Source organism: Rhagoletis pomonella, unplaced genomic scaffold (genome assembly GCF_013731165.1).
Source record: "Rhagoletis pomonella isolate Grant_MI unplaced genomic scaffold, Rhpom_1.0 Rhpom_scaffold_00003, whole genome shotgun sequence".
Taxonomy (NCBI): domain Eukaryota; kingdom Metazoa; phylum Arthropoda; class Insecta; order Diptera; family Tephritidae; genus Rhagoletis; species Rhagoletis pomonella.
The window spans coordinates 70,147,734-70,164,670 of NW_023458557.1; the positions used below are offsets into that span (position 1 = coordinate 70,147,734).

The following is a 16,937-nucleotide window of genomic DNA, read 5'->3' on the forward strand; positions in this document are numbered from 1 at the left end:
TCATCTTCATCTTCATCTTCATCTTCATCTTCATCTTCATCTTCGTCGTCTTGGTTTTCATCTTTATCTTTTCCTTTATCCTGATCTAAATATGTCCATTCTTTTCTTCATTTCCATATTCACCCCCACCATTGTTATTAGGTTAGGTATTTAAATTTTCCTTGCTCTTTGTCTTTATATCTCGGTTTCTTTACTTTTATTTTAATTTCTGTATTTATCACTCTCTTCTTCTCCATACTCAACTTTACCTTCTTCCTTGTTTGAGTCTAATCTATTCATGTACATACATACATACATTTTATTCCTGAACTGCTGCTTAGCACGTTTCTTTAATTTGCTATCAATATTAAAGCATACATTTAGGGGGCATTTCCGCCCCAACCATGTACATGTGTGCATTGGTATTGGTGTGACTTTTGAATTGATTTTTTCGCTCTATTTTAAACTGATTTGAAATTTTAAAAATTGCCTGCACATCAGCATCAAAATACCTTTCTAATGATATATAACTGTTTATACCTTAGAAGTATAGTTTAGCCGTAAAAGGGGTGTAAAGGAAACATGATTGCCTATTTATATAATGATGATGATATGTCAATTAAGATTTTAACAGTTAAGAAATACAAATTTAAGACATATTTACCTCGATGTCAGTAGTCGATACTTATCGATGTGGAAGCATCCACATTAGGGCTGTGCGATTATTCGATTACTCGAGCAAGTTGGTTAATCAGTTATTTGGTTAATCAATTACTCAAGTAATCAAGATTTTGATTACTCAATGCGATGATTAATCGAGTTAATTACAGTATGATTACTCAAAAAAAATTTATTTTGATTGTTAAAAGAGTTTGCTTTTGAAGAGTTTTGTTTGAAATAGGGGAAATTCCCCCCCCCCCCCCCCCTCCTCCCCTCAAATTTAAAGTTAAGTTAAGTTAAGAATTTCAATTACACTCTGATTCTTCTTCCGGAACAATTTCGTGCTATTTGAAATTTCTTATTGTACTAGTTGTACTACTGTTCAAAATTCGAAAAAAATGTCAACCTCTCAATTTGAAAAATGCAGTATATATTGCAGTTTTATGATTTGCATGCAGCTGTGCATCCTTCACTCAATTTTATATCCCTCGATCAATAAGTACTTTTCAAGACCATTAATTTGAGCCAAGTTATAACAATTTTAAACCAAACTTCGAAACTGCTGTGCTAGTTTTTACTCCGAAATTAGAAAAAAATATGCGTAAAATGTCGAATGAAATTTCAGAATCGTAAAAATTTAGTTCTCAGACTTCTACTTTGGCTTAAATTAAAGGTCTTTAATAGCACTAAAATTGTGTGAAGGATGCACAGCTGCATGCAAATATATAATGTATTTTTCAAATTGAGGGGTTGACATTTTTTATATGGCTGAAAACATATGATTTATAGAAATATAATTCATTTATAAACAATATATAATAAAATAAAATAAAATGTCTATCATACTTGGGCGTAGAAAATTTTTGAATGTCATATGCCCCCTCCGCCCTCCCCCCCCCAAAAATCGGGATCACGATCCGACCCTGATCATAAAGCAAGTTACTCAAATATTTTTGTTTTTGGTTAATCAAAATCTTGATTACTCGAGCAACTGAACTTTTGAGTAATCATAATTTGCATTCATCGAAGAATTGAGTTATTTACTTTATGATTCAAAGTAACCAGCTGTCTGGTTGAAAAGTCAATGAATTCGAAATAATGTTTGTATTTAAAAGAAATGATTAATGAACCATACATATCTATATCTACATTTACTAAAAAAACTATAACTTAAAAAAGCGATTTACTTGAAGAAAAGAGCTATAAGAAGTTTTTTCCTCTCGTGTAAAATTTGTAAAAGTGGGCTTTGCAACCTTTTACTATAAGATAACGATATGTTAAATATAAATATGGAAACAATGACTCATTTTTATTTCATTTCGAATTACCTGCATTTTCTGTGACTTTTTTTAAATTAAGTAAGCAAATTTTTGTTTGAATTTATCTATTTTGAAAGGAACATACCTCTTTGTCAAAAGTCTACAAAACGCTTTCAAATAAAACATTTGCCTATTTCAAACTTTGAGGCGCTTAAAGCAAGTGAAGAAAAGCTGCCATTTGGCCAGCCTTTATACGTTTTAGTATATTCCAAATAATTTTTGACACTTCTCGCAGCGAAGCAAGCAAAGCAAGCCTGCATTGGGCCAGCACCTTAAGACTGGAAAAAGTATCTAGTTGCAAAAAAAGTTTCGGGAAGAGCTGGGATTAATTATTGACAAACCTCGACAAGGCGGGAGTCGAAACATAAATGAAGGTAATACCGCAATAAGGGTTTCCGAGAGCTATGAATGCTCTTCAGATATTACTGGAATCGATAAAGATCTAAGAAAACGACTGTATACAATAATTCAAGTCATGTCTTCCGGAATGACCATTTTGGAAAATATTGCACAAACCACTTTTCTTTTTTGCCTATAGCTCAATTGTCTGAAGCTGCTCAGGAGTCACGGAATGAGAACCACATACAAACATTTTCGTTTGCATCATGCCAGGAAAATTTCGAGAATATCTACTAACGAAGATAAGTTTCATGCATTCTGGCAAAGAATTCCATTGAGCGGGCGCAAAGTGGTTTCAAACCTAAAAGGAACGTATTTTAAAAAAGATGAAAAGTATTTTTTGATTTACTTCAGGATTTTTCCGTTTTTTTTTCTGTTTTTTGTTGAATAATATGTAAATCGTTTTTTAATTTAGCGTTTATTCAATAAGCCCCCTTTCTTTCTTAGTAAATTTAGTTTGCTTCTCGAAGCATTGATCCATCATATGCAAGACCCAGTAATCACCGTTTGTGCTGCGGAGTTAGGTTAGGTTAGGTAAAAGGTTTCACATGCAAAAAGATTTTGACAATTTATATTTTTTGTGAAAAGAAATTAAAAGTATTAGGCACTTTAGAGACCGAATAATTTGAAAAAAATTAAATCAGCTGCTCTACTGATACTACCTGTTCAATGTGCCTTGAGTAGTACGTAGCTTGAGTTTTTGGCAAAAGAACAGGCTTTAATGCAAACACTGTTAGGCAGTCGGCTAGAGACTAGATGAAACCAAGTTTTTGTGAAAGTTTCGATTGTATATAGAAAAGTAATTTCTCAGTTTTCCTAGTTTGGCGATTTTAAGCGTTTTTTTTTCAATTGAAGTTGGTGATCGCAAAGAAATAAAAATTGATTTAAATGAAAATCAAGCATCAGAAAGCATTTGGAGGGGTTCTGGGGTCCGAGGAATCTGAATTTGCAACTTAGTTTTACCAAAAACTGCCTAAACTTGCGAAAAAGACCTGATATAGAAATACGAATATAGATTCGTAATATACGATTACAAGTTAAGTTTACGTGTTTTTCTCTGTCATTTCAAAACTTTAAATTTTCCCTACAGTGTAATTCATTCTTTTTAAGTAGTACAAAAAAGTTTTAATATTAAAAAAAATCGTTAGTTTTGCATTTTCCCAAATAAATAAGAAACCTTTAAGTAGCAATATATATATATATATTAAATTTTCTTTGCCTTTCAGCGGTAAAAAAAAGAACTTTTTCATATTTTTTCTTCAATTTTCAATCCGCCATTTTGTGTTTTAAATATTTTCCACTAATTTAATGTATTTTTTTTTAGGTTTATTTCTTAAGAATTTCAATTTTTCTGCAGATTTATATTACAAGCAAATTCTTCGGTGAACTTTAAAGAAGGAAACATTTAATTTGGCTCGCATTTGAACGTTGTTGAACGTTTGCGGGCAAGACACGAGCCAATCTCACACATATGCAATGCTTGACGTATTTATTTGATTGTCTGCGTGGCGTTTAATGTTCTTGGCTATCTGTTTTTGTTTACAAATGCAACCCTGCGTATCGTTTGACACCACGATTGAGAAAATACAAAGGTTGCGCCGATCTCGGACCGCTATTCCCCTCTTAAAGAAATTTGACAGAATCGTTGTTTGCATGACGTCACACTGGTGCAACTTGTTTACATTTTCCTTGCAGCATTTTTTCTTCTTCTTCCATTCTTGCTCACGTTTTGGCATTTCTCTCTCGCAATTGCACCAGTGTGACGTCATACAAAAGTTATTCTCAAAAATCCTCTCTGATCGGCGCAATCTTGTATTCTATCATTCTTGGTTTGACACTTTTCATGAACTTGCAGGAAGAAAAACTTCGCACTAAAACCTGCAACTTCTGACTGAGAGAGAGAGCAAGTTACTCTCACAAAAGTGGTTTGACTTGCAGGTTTTTTGGCACCCGGAACGCTTTCCTGCAAAAAAAAAAACCTGCAAATCGTGAATATCGTGAGCATCTAGAACGCAACTTAAATAATACCTTGACTAAATTATTTGATGTCCATATCCCTCTACGTACTGTTCGGGCTATGAAAAGCTCTTGTCCGTGGTACAGTAGCAAAGTCAGAACAGCTATATTAACTCTTAACAGGTTATACTCAAAATGGAAACGAACAAGACTGACTTTGCTTGGTCCCAATACAAAATTGCTAGAAACAATGCTACTACAGTTATAGGACAAGCTAAGCGGTTATATTGTAGCTCCAAGTTGAACCCTTCACTGCCTTCCAAAGATATATGGCGCAATTTAAAACATCTTAACGTGCATGGAAAACTTAAGACTGAGTGTAATATCGATCCAAACGTGCTTAATGTCTCTTTTAGTACGCTTTTACACTAAAGGAAACATTTCAATTTAACGGAGTGACTGAGCTCTCACACATATCGTTAATCACTGCTTTACAACTTCGTGTTTTCCTACGGAATGGAAAAAAGCGGTTATTATTCCTGTCGCCAAAAAGAATATTGCCACAAAACCCAGTGATTATAGGCCAATAAGCATTTTGTCAGTATTTTCGAAAGTGTGCGAGTCTATGATGGCAGCGCAAATTTCCTTCTTTCTCCGAGGAAACAACCTTTTATCCCCATTGCAATCAGGATTTAAACCCAAGCATAGCTATTCTACGGCTATGCTAAAAATACTGGACGACATAAGAACACAGTTTGACAACGGTGACTTAACCCTTCTTTGCCTCCTTGATTTTTCTAAGGCATTTGACTTAGTAAATCACGACCTGCTTTGTGCAAAGCTCAAATATCGCTTTGGTTTTCCTGAAAGTTCTGTTAAACTTATGACTAGCTACCCAGCGTTGCCATTTTAGCCGTTTTCCGGCTAGATTTAGCCGGTTTTGATAGCAACTAGCCGGAGAAAATTCGATCTAGCCGGCAGCCGATTTGTTAGCCGGTTTGTAAAAAAAAAGTTAGCCGTTTTTAGCCGATTTTACTATTTGCCTAATTTTCAGGTGCAAAAAGTAAACAAGTTGTTCGAAAGCAATAATGCAGACCCAATGAAGATTTTTAATGAACTCAATGTTTTACTTTCGCATCTATGCTCCCTAGTGGTTATTAGCGCGGACACATTTGATCCTATATGCTCCCCGTTGGAACCATACCTTGCTCCATTTCCTCAGTTTTATCACAGTTTTGAAGAGTATTTAAAAACAAAAGTAAGCACAAACGCTTTTGACTACGAAGCCGAGAAAATAATTCGAGAAAATGGTCGCTATTTTATTATCACTTTAATAAAGGAATTACGCCAACGCCTCCCAACAAATATTGCCACACTAAAAAAAATTGACTTTTTTCGGTTGGAAATGCATTAAGAGTAATTAAACCAAAAGTATTTGTTCAACTACAGCAACAAAAACACAAATATAATGCCGACGAAATAACATCCATAGAGATGCAATAGCAACGGTTAACGTTACATACCTGGAGTAATTTAGACTCAACTGTAAATTTTTGGGCCGAAGTTTATCAATTTCGAAATGCCCTAGGAGAAAACCCTTTTGCTGACCTTTGCAACCTAGTTTTTAGTTTTCTTGTTTTGCCTATAAGTAATGCAGAAGTAGAGCGAATATTTAGTTCAATGAATATAATAAAAACTAAGCAAAGAAATCCAGTGTGTGTTAAAACGTTAAACGCTATTTTATATATAAGATACGGTTTAAAACGTGAAGAAAAATGCTGCCATAATTTTACTGTAGATGACGATCTCTTAAAGTTAATGAATTCAGGTGATATATGCAATAGTGATTCATTTGATGATCTTTCGTTTCTTGCGGTTTATTTAAATAAAGCATGTGAATATTCACTAAAACATTTTAGCCGTTTTTTGCCAGAGTCTATGTGAAATTTCACTAAACATTTTAGCCGTTTTTAGCCGCTTTTTTTTGCCAATCTAGCCGGTCGGCCCAAAAAGTTCTGGCAACACTGTAGCTACCTCGTGGGAAGAACCCAAAAAGTAAAATGTAAAGATATCTCCTCCAAATTTTGTGTTGTTGATTCCGGTGTTCCGCAAGGATCTGTGCTTGGTCCCCTTTTGTTTAGTCTTTTTGTTAATGATGAATTCTATGTGTGTCAGTATGTCCATATCCATGCTTATGCTGACTACATTCAATTGCATTTGTCTAGCCGTGTTGGCCTTGTTGATGATATGTGTTGTAAAATAAATAGTCACTTGTCTGCGATTTCGCAATGGGCGCGTGATAATTTTCTCTGCTTAAATGCTGCAAAGTCATATATGTTACCTGTTAGTAATAGTGAAGTATATGTAGAAGATATTCCAAAACTTTTTGTTGGTAATAGTGTCCTTGAATTTACTAACAAAATTCGAAATTTAGGCTTCGTCGTTAATTCTAAGCTGAACTCTGCCCATATAAATAAAGCGGTGAGTAATGTGTATTCTGTTTTACGTAGATTGAGAAGGTCAGCGTCATTTACGCCTTTGGAGACTCGAAGAAAGCTAGCTATTCAACTCATTGTACCACACATAACGTACTCTGAGCTTGTATACATATAGCAAGCTTGATTCCATTTCGGATCACAAAATTGATGTTGCCTTTAATAATGTTACGCGTTATGTTTTTGGTTCAAAAAATATGACCATATCTCCTTCTGGAGGAGCAAAATTCTTGGATGCAGCATCTTTCAATATCTCGCAGCAAGAAACTATGTATACATTTACAAACTTATTCAATTCAAAACACCGAAATACATTTACGAAAAGTTAAAATTAACTAAGTCTTGCAGCCACACAAATCTTATTATCCCTAAATACTCCTATTAGTCTTCCTCGAGACTGTTTTTCGTCAATGCGGTGAGGCTTTGGAACTCCGTTCCTGATAGTGTTAGGTCTGCAATGGATAGGGGCAACTACGGGGGGATAATACATGAATACTTTAATTCTATGAGGTAAATGTGATTGCAACTCAGCTTTTCTCTCCTCCTTATTTATTTCTTTCTCTTTTATATTTAATTGTTAAGTTTTTTTTATAGGAGTGATAATTACTATTATTTAATGTTAAGTTTTAATATTAATTTGAAGAATTATTTTTTTGTATATAAATTTAAATTTATTGTTATCACTTATTTGTTTCATGTTAGGGTTAAGATTCTAATTTTTTAAATTAATGTGCGCTGATGTATTATAAAAGACTGAATAGTTTTCAAAATACAACCAAATTTCTTAATTAAATAAATAAATAAATTAATAATTCATTAATTATAAATAAAAATATAATTTTTCCCAATAAAAGACATTTGATGGCATTTGATCTCTAACAGCCAGTTTCACCAAATTATTTAAGTGAAAATTGCTTTAATTTTCGAATTTTCAGTTTCACCAATCAATTTTAATTTCGATTTAAGTGACCTATGCTCTGCACTTAAATAAAAGTTAAATCAGAATAACCACACTCAGAGGTGTTACACGTTTAATCACCTGATCATTGTGTATCTGCTGCTTACTTGTATACCAGCCCTGCTTTTACAACACAGCGTGCCAAAGCTAGTCCTAGTCTGTTTTACAACCACTTTTTACTCACTTAAATAAATAGTTTATTGAAACTGAAAATTATTTAAATGAGAATTAAATACAAAATTAAATTAAAGTTAATTTCCACTTAAATAGTTTGGTGAAACTGGCTGTAAATGTACTCAAAAAGCATTAAATAAATGAAAGTACTTGATTTAATAACAATTTATGAGGTTATTTTATGGAGAATTTTAGTTTCTCGGCGGCTTAGTATTATTAGCAGATTGGTTTTTTGATAAAAATTTAAATCTATTAAGATTTAGGACTTCGACTGAATTTCAAGATAAAATATGCAATTTCTTCCCACTGTATACCGGTGTCGCCACCGCCGCACTTCTCGCGGGGGATATTTTTCTAAGTACCAGTTTGATTCCCTAATTAATCTACCGATTTCGCTTATGATAGTTCCTGATAGATCGGTTAGTTGTGCCATTAGGTTTTTACCTAACATTCTTTCTTCTAACTGATGGGCACAAGATCTTCGTTCTTTCCTAGTCAGGCCATGGTGTTCTCGATATCTTACAAGCCTGTATATCTCTTTCGCCCATACCCTGCCTTTGCCAATTCATCAGCTCTCTCATTGCCTTCTAGGTTAATAGGTACAGAATCCAGACAATAGAGACGGCATTTGACTGAGGCACTGAGCGCAGTACCATTGTCCATTCCCTAACTAGCTTAGATTTGGTAACCGGTTATGTTATTGCTAATAGGACCACTTGGCTTCGAGGATACCTAGAATTTCCGCTTGGAAGATGCTTGTATCGTTGCGCAATCGTAGAGACAGAGCAACACCGAGTTCCTCGGAGTAGACTCCCGCACTCACACCACAATCCATCATGGATCCGGTGTATAAAGATGTAGCCTATTTATTTGCCACTCGGTCTCTTTTGGAAGGGAATAAGACTTGCACACTACAGCTGAAGTCTAGATTGCATACCATATAGTCCGAAATGTCTAGTCCCCCATAGGCATAACTCCGAGTCTAGCCGCCGATTTAATAGCTACATCTTTCAAGTGAAGATCGATAGGGATCAGGTTGAGGATAGCATTTAGCACTTCTGTCGGGCAGAATCTTACTGCACCTGTTATTGCTGTGCTTGCTGTCCTTTTTATGATTCTTAGTTGCTGAAACTTTGGCGCCCCTCTGTTGTGTTCTAGCAGAATGCCTTTAAGCGTCATTGCCCATAGCAGGGGTGAGAGCACATCGCCCTGTGGTGTGCCTCTGTTCACATAGTATGTTATAGAGTTATTCTGTTATATCGCGTCTATTGTATCCATCTGCAAACACCATCATCAACATTTAGAATTCAGCGATGGCATTGACCTCAATATTATTAAATGCATCTCAAGCAACCTCGCCAGAATATATTGTTTAAAGTGCAAGAATTATTTTATTAGACATGTAAGGCAGATTCAGTGGATCTATTTAATGTACGCCTGTTGTATTGTTGGGAGTGTTGCTTCTCCGAGAGCGATTTTATTTAAACGTCTAGGAGCCGTTCAATTTTGTAAGAGAGATCTAAAATCTTTTGGAAGGCGAGAAGTTATTTATAGCGCATGCAATATTATATCTGCTCACGATGTTGTTGCAGCAGATACAACAACCCCGCCCAGATCGGCTAGTACCTCAATCGTTGTCGTCAAGCCTATAGGATCCGTCCATAAGGACAGAGTCGTTAGTTAACTGGAGTTTAGTGGGAATGCAAAGAGATGTCTCGAGTCGTGGGGTGTCTCTCCGCATGCCGGGTACTCGTTTTTGCACATCCGCATTTAATCTGTCTCGTCTACGTCTGGTAGACGTGTGCCCAAAACGGAATTCACAGGTCGGTAGTCTATGTAACTGGAGACCGACTCCCTCTGAATGCCGTTTAAGGCCTGTCGGTATGCTGTCGGGGCCAGAGGCTGCTTTATAAACCTCTGCACTTGGTCTGTCAGTTCGTATAGGTGCCTTCAGACGTGCCGTGCCGAGGACTCTTCCGCAAGCAAGCCCACGTCGGTGACACCCTACTAAGAATTGCTAGCAGAGTACTGTGTTATGCTCCTGAATTGGGAGCATATGAGTCTCGGCATGCAGGTGATGTTGCGGCCACATCAAAAGGCATCCGGTTACTGTCTGCAGTGCCGTGTTCTAAGTAGTAAGTCTGTAGCTTCATCCACTGCGCCCTACTATTCCCCGGCGAACACATAGGCCTGCATGGTTTAGAACCGACCGACCAATTGCCTTGTACGTTGCTCACGATCGAGTCGTATGCTTCTAGACAGGAAATATTGAATCTGATGTGGTTGGATCCAGAATACATCCTGGGAAATGAAACTTGACTACTGTCTCCCTTAAGCTGAAATTAGTCAAGAACGTAAACCTACCGGTACGTAAACCCGAGTCAGCTGACACGATCTGTCTTACCAAAGCGCCATGTAAATGAAAACTCAGCACCGCAGAATTTTTCTGTAGTTGTAGCCCGTAGGGCAGAAATCTGCGGAATTTAGATTTTTCCGTGTCAGCTGATTTCTCCTTCGTTAGATGGCTGCCACTTCGTCAGTTTTACTGATGGTAAAAAAGATATAAGTTCCTACTCAAAATATGTTTAAAATATTTGAAATTTACTATTGAATAAGGTTTTTGCTGAAAACTAAGTAGTTTATATTTAGCTAAAATCTATTATAGCACGAAAAATTGTAGTTGAAAGGGTAAGTTTATGAAAAGGCATTGATGAGTGGCAACAGTGTAGTAAGCAACACTGAGGGCTCCAGTAATCGGCAAAATTCTGCGTATACAGACTGCGTTTAATGCAGCGTTTTTGCTGCATTTAAAATGCAGCATTTAGCACTTTCGAACATATGTTTTCGAAGAGCGTTCATGCTATCGCATTTAGCAAATGTACATTTACGCGAGTTCGAAATCGTATGCTTTTGACAAACAGCCGTGTTCCAGTCGCTTATTCAGATCCGTATCCATTACGATAAATTCTCACGGAAAAGATAATGTGCAAAAACCCCTACTGAAAAGGAAAAATAAATTCTAAACCGAAAATTCAATACAAAAACCTGAATTGTTTTAACCATAACCGAACATTTGTTTGTGTATATATTCATTTGTCGGTGCTGCCAATTATATTTTCCACACCTAATTAGGAAACAAAACAAACAGAGTTGATCACAAATTAATCCAGATTTCTATCAGCATCATATCGATGTTGAATTTGCGTAACTTTTCTTTATCCAAATAATGTAAAATAATAAATGAAATCTCGATCGGCGATCACTGAAACGCAGCTAGCGGTTGTATACTCGAAAAAGCAATGTTGCCACTTTTTCTCATTAAACCATGTTCGAATCGTAGAAATTTTGGAAGATCACAGGGATGCTTTTAGCATTTAGATTCTAAATGCAAAGATTGTGTTGCATTTAGTTGCATTTAGATGACGAATTTTGTATGGATAAATGTACATTTAGAGTAGCATTTAGAGCTAAATGCGCTAAATGTACATTTACGCGTAAGCAAAAACAGCCCATAAGTATACGTTCTGCGTTCTCGACTAATTTCAGCTTTAACGAGCATGATATTGGTGTGTTCTTTCGATAGGATTTTTTAATCGTAATCACAACCTTCGATTAACGAATAAAAAAAAATTATCATTAATCGTACCGATGACTACGATGTATTAATTTTAATCGTTAATCGCGATTAACATTTTAATCGTTATTTTTTAATCCTTAATCAAATTAACATTTTGCCAACACTGCATACATACATAATATGTATATCCAAGAGCTATTACATTCTGTCCTCTAGGTGAGGTTCTCTTGTTCTTTCTACTCTTATCTCTTTGTAATGGATTGCTTTTCCCGTCTCCTCAAAAAAAAACAAGGGGCGATATCTTTTGACGCAAAGCAGACCATGTCTGGTGTCGGTGGCTTCACAGTGAATATTATTGAGGCCAGCCGTATATTGTGCTTTACCGAAAGAAGAATACGTAATTCTGAGAGTTTTTTCTTCCGCTTAGCACATAATTCGATGTGGCGTCGTGAAGATCGTTACCTCGATATGTTAGAACTAACCAGCCTGGTTGATAAAGCTGCGAATGGTGTGGAGGCTTATATCTGAGAGCTCTTTTAACGATATGAACTCATACATATGCCCTTAGTATGCTATACCTGCTCCTCATTAAAGTGGAAATTTGCAAAGAAGGTACTCTACTTTTTCCGGTTCGGTTTTGTTCCTGTAGTTTGTACAGAAGTCGTTGTAAGCGCTGCCAGGCCTTCTCGCATGGGTGCCAACCGGTCAGTGCCCAGTAAAAATCGCCACTAGCCTTGCGGCGTCAGGTTTGGTGTGTTTCTTAGGGTTGTCGTGGTTGTAGCAGCATACAAGTTCCCTAAAGAGTTCCGGTTACGTCCGATACTAATTTGATTCAAATCTGATCAATGCATCATGAAGAAATTACCCTATAAACATTTTGGCGAACGTTCGAAAAAGACCTTCGATATCCAATGTGCATATCAAACTGAGAACGAACTCATAGCCCATCTTAGTTTTCCAACGTTCATAGTGTATTGGAAATATGCTTGAGATGGTTTCGAAAAAAAAAAAATAAAAACCATAGAAACAAGAGAGGAAGTGAAATCTAGCTCATTTTCGAAGAGAAATATAAGACAATCACTATGTCTAATTAAATTTTAATACGTTGGATAACGAAGGTTCCGTTTTACTGGAGAATGGCCTTGTTCTCGAATCGAATACTAATCTATTCCACATTATTTATCGAAGGTGAGGCTGAAAAAAGAATTATTAACCGAGCCCAATTTAACGATAATCTTAATTTTTTTTATGAGAATTGAAGTCGGTTTTGTTTTTTGCTTAAAAATTACTAGTTGCAAGTGAAAACTCCTTTTCTAAAGCTAATTTTAACGAATTGGCGCAAAATATTTTAGTGGTAGTCTCAATTCTCAAAAAATCCCAATTTTCCAACTAATCAATTTTAATAATTAACTCACACTCATTCCACTAACAAACCAAGGACCATAAATATTGTACATTTTAATTTATTTAAGTTTAAATATTTGTATGTATGTATATTTATTTATATGAATAAAGGTGCACGCCGCAACAGTCCAAAGGACATATGCAACTCGCATGTGTTATTGATCTTGATTTTGTTTAAATTAGTAACAATTTCAAGTGCTAAATACAATTTTACTTCTTGTTACTTGTGTTGTTGTAGTAACGATCATTAAATAAGTTAGTGGTAGTGAATGCTTATGCTTATAATTTCATATATTAAGAAATAAATTTTAGAATTAAATGTTATATGTGAACAAAAGAAAATGTAGAAATAAAGTATAACTGTTCACTCTGAAAACCCAAAGACAGGCGACATCGATGCAATCGCCTAGAGCTTGCGGCCTATCATGTTGCAGCTTTTTGTACCTCTACCGCCGGCCCAGATGTGTTTGCTGATGGTGTCGCCCTAGATTCACTCCCCGTCAATGTTGAATTGACGCTTGCCAAAGAAGCTTTGGCAGCAGTGTCAACCGCATTAGCGTTTTCTGCGCTGACTGTTGTCGCTATTAAATCTGAATGTTTTATCGGAGGAATAATGGAAATCGCCACTGACTCATCAGCTGGCGAAGGTCCGTTATTGTTTTCGCCAATAGTTGGTGAGGTGGCTGCCTTGCACGCATTTATGTTATCGGCAGTGGTAATATTGTCGCTACTGGGTGTAGAACTACTAATGGCATTGGATACAGCAACTGCGTTCGGTACTAGCGAAATTACTGAGTTGTTATTGGCATTTTCCATAGATGCACCCGATAGAGATAACTCATCAGCCGAATCGTCCGCACCATCTGTTTGAATTCCCTTTTCTTCCAACATATGCTCATTGATTCGAATTGGTTGATTGGCAGAACCAAATTGTTTGGAAATCTGCAGTAGTTCACGCAAAATTTGATTCTCTTTTCGCAGTCGAGACATGGTTTCCATATCCCGGTGGACAGCGTCATCATCCACAGAAGCTGCACGCTGCATTACAACGGCCATTTCCCTGATTTTGGCGCGCTGTTCACGTATGATTATCCACAGTTCCTCATTATATACTTCTTTGAAGTTAATTTTGCTTTCGAGTATTTTGCTGGTTGTATGTTCGCGATATTTTTGCATTATGAACTCCATGGTGCGTTCATAATCTTCAATGCATATTTTTAGCTCTCGATTTTCTTTCAATATTTCTGAACTGGTAGCATTTTGCTGTTGTATACGATTCACCATTTCAGAATTCGATTTGTTGTTGGAAATTCGGTTTAACGAATCCATATCATCTTGAAATTGTCGCAAACTTTCGACCAAGCGATTGTTGCCTTCTGCTTCTACCAGCAAAGCATTACCCAACAGTTCTAAATCTTTTACGCGACTAGCAATACGCTGTGCGTCCATAATTATTTGTCCCACCGACATATTCGACATCTTTGGTTGAAATGGGTGATACTACAACAACCGTATAGGTTGCGTGTTGTCCAATTTTTCTTTTGTGGCACTTTGATCAACCCGAGATGGGCTGTTTTTGGGCGCCTCTAATAGTACTGTCCAGCTGGTGGAGCTACTTCCGCTTCAGCAATATCGCTTTTTCTTCAGCTAATATATATTTTCTCTTATGCGATGTGTTATTTTTTAATTAACGCAATATCCAAAGAAGCTGTTTCAATTGAGTTTTTAGAATTTTATAATTTCTGTTATTAATTTGTGAGAAAACTAGAAAAAAAATCACTGAATAAAAAAGCACTCGTCTACTGACATTTGACAAATTGCCCTGATTGGGAATGACAGCTGTTACCTTGCCACAGTTTAAAAGTTATAAATTACAAATAAAATTACAGACGTGTTTACACCGAGCGCCTGAAAAGGGCGGTTTTGGCAAAGAACGTAGATAACAAGAAGGGACAACTCGTTATAATTGTAGGGAAAGTGCGCTCAAGGGGCGTGCCTTCTCTTTTCATCTAATCAAAAAATGCACTAGGGCAAAATAGAAGGCACGCCCCTGTTGAGCACATTCGCTACAATTATAACGAGTTGTCCCTTCTTGTTATTTACGTTCTTTGGGACAGCTGATCAGAATAGTAAAAAAAAATTGCTAGGTGAATTTACTTGAGCGTGTCAGATTAAGAAATGGTGGAAAAAAGTGCACAGTACAACAACAGCACTTAACGCCATAAACAATCAGATAACACGTGGCCTTAGCCGTAACCGTCCTGTGAGAGAACTATCCCAGTAACGTTGGACCGGTAAAAAGCGTTGGACACCGTCAGCCACTCCACGTTACTAGAAGATATAAAGGCTTCTTTTCTCCCACACAGGCTCAAACGGTGGTCGGCGAATTATCTGAGTAGTCGACACTCGTCGGTAATGTTTAGAGACAAATCGAGCAAACACAGAAAAATAAAACAGGGTTGTGTCCTTTCCCCGCTACTGTTTAACTTTTACATTTCAAAGCTCCCTCAACCACCAGAGGGAGTCTCGATTGTCTCTTACGCCGACGATTGCTCGATCATGGCGACTGGGAATGGAATTGATGACTTGTGTTCGAAAGTAAACGGGTATCTCTCTCCGAGCTTTCTCGCTTCTTCACTGCAAGGAGCCTAACCCTCTCCCTACGAACTCCTCTGCGACCTTGTTCACCACCTGGACCAAGGAGGTCAGGCTACCGCTGGGAATTTACGCCGATTATACACCAATCCCGACGGTTAATAACTCCAAAATACTTGGAGTAACCTTCGACAGTCTGCTCTCCTTCTCTGCGCACGCAACCGCTATAGTCAACAAGTACAGAGCTGCAACAAGCTCCTCAGGTCGCTAGCCGGCAGCACTTGGGGCAAAGACAAAGTAACGTTGCTGGCAACATACAAGGCAATACACCGGCCGGTTTTAAATTACGCAGCACCAGTGCGGTCGCCGGGGACTAATAGGACGCAGTGGGTGAAGCTGCAGACGACGCAAAATACCGCACTACGGACACCACCTACACGAAGAGGCGAAATTGCTCCCGATCAAGGAGCACAATACAATGCTCTGCAAGTAGTTCCTTGTTGGGAGCCATAGACGTGGTCACCCAAATGGGCAACTGCTTGCTCGCCCAGGCACGTCAGGAGGCATTTCTACGAACTGACGGACGAAGTCCAGAGGTTTATTAAAAACCCCCTGGACCCGTCAGCTTATCGATAGTCCCTGAACGGCATTCACAGAGAGTCAGACTCGAGTTATGTAGGCTCCAGACCTGTGAATGCCGTTCTAGGCACACAACCACCGGACATTGGCGAGACGGAGCTTTATCTGCCTCGAGATACAAAAAGCACAATAGCCCAACTTCGCTCTGGCGACTGCAGCAGGTTGAACACACTAAACGCAAGTGTACCAAATAAGTGTCCGGCATGCGGAGAGACACCCCATGACTCGAAACATCTCTTCTTTGGCCGGAAAACCCAACAACTCTAACGCCTTTGTCCCTGTGGACTAACCCTATTCAGGCTGCACTCTTCTTAGGGCTGCCGTTAGTGGAACTTGACGACAACGACTGAGATATTAACCGATATGGGCGGGGTTGTTGTAGCCGCTACAACAACAACAACAAATGGTAGGTTGATTACATGCTGAAAAGTGACGCTTTGAGCATGACACAAGATATAGGGAAGGTTGCAAACTTGCAAAAAAAACGTTACCTTGACATTCTCGAGCGCGATCTATTTTTTTTTATTATACAGAAAAAAGCTGAAGTATAACAAAAAGTATATAATCTGAAGATTTCCACAAGCAGGAGTAACAAAAATCGTCAACAGAGATTAGCGCGTGCATGTGCTGTTAAAACTAGTACAGATTTTTCTACGAAATTTGTTATTTTCTGATTTCTTTGCTGTTTTCCGTTCATATTATTTGTCACAGTCGTATGACTGTAAGTATACCCAGCGGACCAAATGCTCGCAAATGATACCAGTTGAGAGTGAAATGTGGGA

General features: G+C 37.4%; 1 protein-coding gene across 1 annotated transcript; it reads right to left on the bottom strand.

Annotated features, from left to right (window-relative positions):
• Positions 1 to 11,657: 11,657 nt before the first annotated feature.
• On the bottom strand, positions 11,658 to 14,735 carry LOC118735419 (FGFR1 oncogene partner 2 homolog). The gene has a single exon (XM_036465145.1). The coding sequence runs from the start codon at positions 14,398 to 14,400 to the stop codon at positions 13,345 to 13,347; it is 1,056 nt and encodes a 351-aa protein (XP_036321038.1). The 5' UTR covers positions 14,401 to 14,735; the 3' UTR covers positions 11,658 to 13,344.
• Between the last annotated feature and the right edge of the window lie 2,202 nt (positions 14,736 to 16,937).